At 37.6% G+C, this 2,532-nt stretch overlaps 1 protein-coding gene across 1 annotated transcript in view; it reads left to right on the top strand.

Moving 5' to 3' along the window:
* The window catches only part of LOC108670687 (peroxisome assembly protein 12), a gene marked incomplete at its 5' end in the record, with an annotated part of 3,685 nt that extends 3,531 nt beyond the window's left edge, over nt 1-154 (top strand). Inside the window, 1 exon segment of the mRNA XM_018158173.2 lies at nt 20-154. Coding sequence (XP_018013662.1) covers nt 20-43 — 24 coding nt within the window.
* Between the last annotated feature and the right edge of the window lie 2,378 nt (nt 155-2,532).

The raw sequence follows: 2,532 nt of genomic DNA, 5'->3' as shown, positions 1-2,532 counted from the left end.
GCGCGTGTACCACGTGTGACTGGTGCGCGTGTACCACGTGTGACTGGTGCGCGTGTACCACGTGTGACTGGTGCGCGTGTGTACCACGTGTGACTGGTGCGCGTGTACCACGTGTGACTGGTGCGCGTGTACCACGTGTGACTGGTGCGCGTGTGCCACGTGTAACTGGTGCGCGTGTACCATTATTTTAATTTGTATATTGTTTAATCATTAATAATTTTCGTATGCAAGTCAAATTTTTATACATATTTTATATCGCGTGGTAAAGATTGTTACAATTTCTATAATAAATTCTAATTATGCACTTAATTGACTTGATTGCCCTATTAATTATAAAGATAAGAATGATAAGGGGACAGTAAGCATTTATTTTGGTTTTAGAATTCTTGTCTATCACGAGCACGTCAATAAAATCTTACAAGCAAGAGGATAAGCTATGTGTAGAATACAATGAATATTGTACGTTTGTTAACGCTGTAACATACGCTGTATGTTACTTCTGTGTTACACAGTACAACATTAAATCATATATTGCATCGTATGTACAGGGCATCATCACATTACCGAGAAACTAACCATGGGTGTACAACATATGTACTTTCATACCTGACGATGTGATAATAATGTACAAGGCAGCACATTTCTTCAGGTTTACAGAGTAATAGATAAATACATCGTATCTGAGTACATACAAGCATTGCACTCACGACGGAACATTGTATACATTGTACCTGCTATACAATTCATTGCACAATAGAACACCTACATAACAAAAAAATACAACTCAGTACTCACTGCAGTGAGTGACAGAGAGCGCATTTTCTCGTCGACGAAAACGTGAAGTCACGGACGGACGGACAGACAGACGGACATGACGAGCACAATAGTGCATTTTTTTCATAAATGAGAAAATGCGCTAAAAAGAGAAAACATTTCTTAATGTAATAGGAAATTATAAATTAATGATTAAATACATCGTTCATTAATGTTAATCGCTCAGATCTTGGTTAGCAATATGTTTTATTTAATGACCATCTAGAAAAAGAGATGACATGGTCTAACATGACAATGGCAAACATAATAGCCATGAAAATAACCTACAGCAAACAGCAATGAAATATTTTCAAACAGCATGAACATGATGTAATGAACTTAGCAGTGACCCCACGCCATGCATAACGGGTAGAGAATTTTTTTTTACGCATAAATGGAAATGTTTACGAGTGCGCATAATTCCATGCAACAAATATACATGTTTCTACGCAAAAATTACGATTGTCATATTCAATCAATTCTTGGCATGCAATCCCGTAATTCTTAGCACGTGTTTTAAATAAATCAATATAAGGAAGAGGTTATAGAAGTCAGGGTGGCCCAATAGGTAAAGTTCAGAGTATCAAGATTGGAGCAGAGAGGTGCGGGTTCGAGACCGCAACAAGCTGTAAATTTCCTTCGATGTTGAGAACCATCGACAGGTCAAATGGCTTAAGTAACGAACAAAACGCCATATTTTCAACGTTCAGCTAAATGTTCTATATATAAAAAATTTAAATCTTTCAGCATAAAATTGGCATGTCGGTAATAAACGTTCAATTGCCAAGCAAAAATCAACTAAAGAGTCTAGAGTCAGTGACTCTTATCTAGCGGCGAGTCTAGAGTCAGTGGCTCTGATCTAGCGGCGAGTCTAGAATCAGTGGCTCTGATCTAGCGGCGAGTCTAGAGTCAGTGGCTCTGATCTAGCGGCGAGTCTAGAGTCAGTGGCTCTGATCTAGCGGCGAGTCTAGAGTCAGTGGAGTGTTCAACCGAGCGTCACTCTCAAGATCTACCTAGAACAAAGTAGAGAACATAGAGTAACAAAACGACATTATAAACACCATCATCATAATTAACATCATTATAATTATCATAATCAACTCATACATTTATTATTAATAGACCAGAGTGACAAATATTTTCATGTGTATCATACATATTCACTGTATTGGGTTTTCCCCTCATGTAATGCATGCGAAGTTTCAATTGAACAAAAATTAAGCTTAACACTCGTCAGGGATAGTGACTTCACTATCCCAATACAAATATCTTCACAAATATGAGGAAAAAATGGAAGTTAAATTAAATGAAGTGCAGTGACTGCAGTCTGAGGGCGATATCACTCAGAGAAAAGTGTGATAATTTGTCCGAATAGTGATGAACTTTTTTGCATACTGACCAGGTTTGACCTGCCGGCTGAAAGACATAGCCTATCAGTCCTAAAAGAAGCTTCACTACTTGGACAATATTACACATATATTTTTATGCGGGATATACGAGAGCACGCAGTCTTTTCGATGCACTTCAGCCATCGCATGAACTGCTTCAGGTTAAAACATTAAAATAAAATTGACAATAAAAACAATAAAATAAATATTGACGATAGGCCCAGAAGCTCAAAGATGAAATATGTACAGGGGTTGGACAAAATAAGGGAAACACCCGACATTTTGACATCGTAATTTTTGAACATGTTATTAACAATGAAAACGTGACTTA

The sequence above is a fragment of the Hyalella azteca genome, unplaced genomic scaffold (assembly GCF_000764305.2).
Source record: "Hyalella azteca isolate HAZT.00-mixed unplaced genomic scaffold, Hazt_2.0.2 contig8047, whole genome shotgun sequence".
NCBI lineage: Eukaryota > Metazoa > Arthropoda > Malacostraca > Amphipoda > Hyalellidae > Hyalella > Hyalella azteca.
The sequence above is the reverse complement of the archived record's forward strand: the minus strand, read 5'-3'. Positions and strand labels throughout refer to the sequence as shown.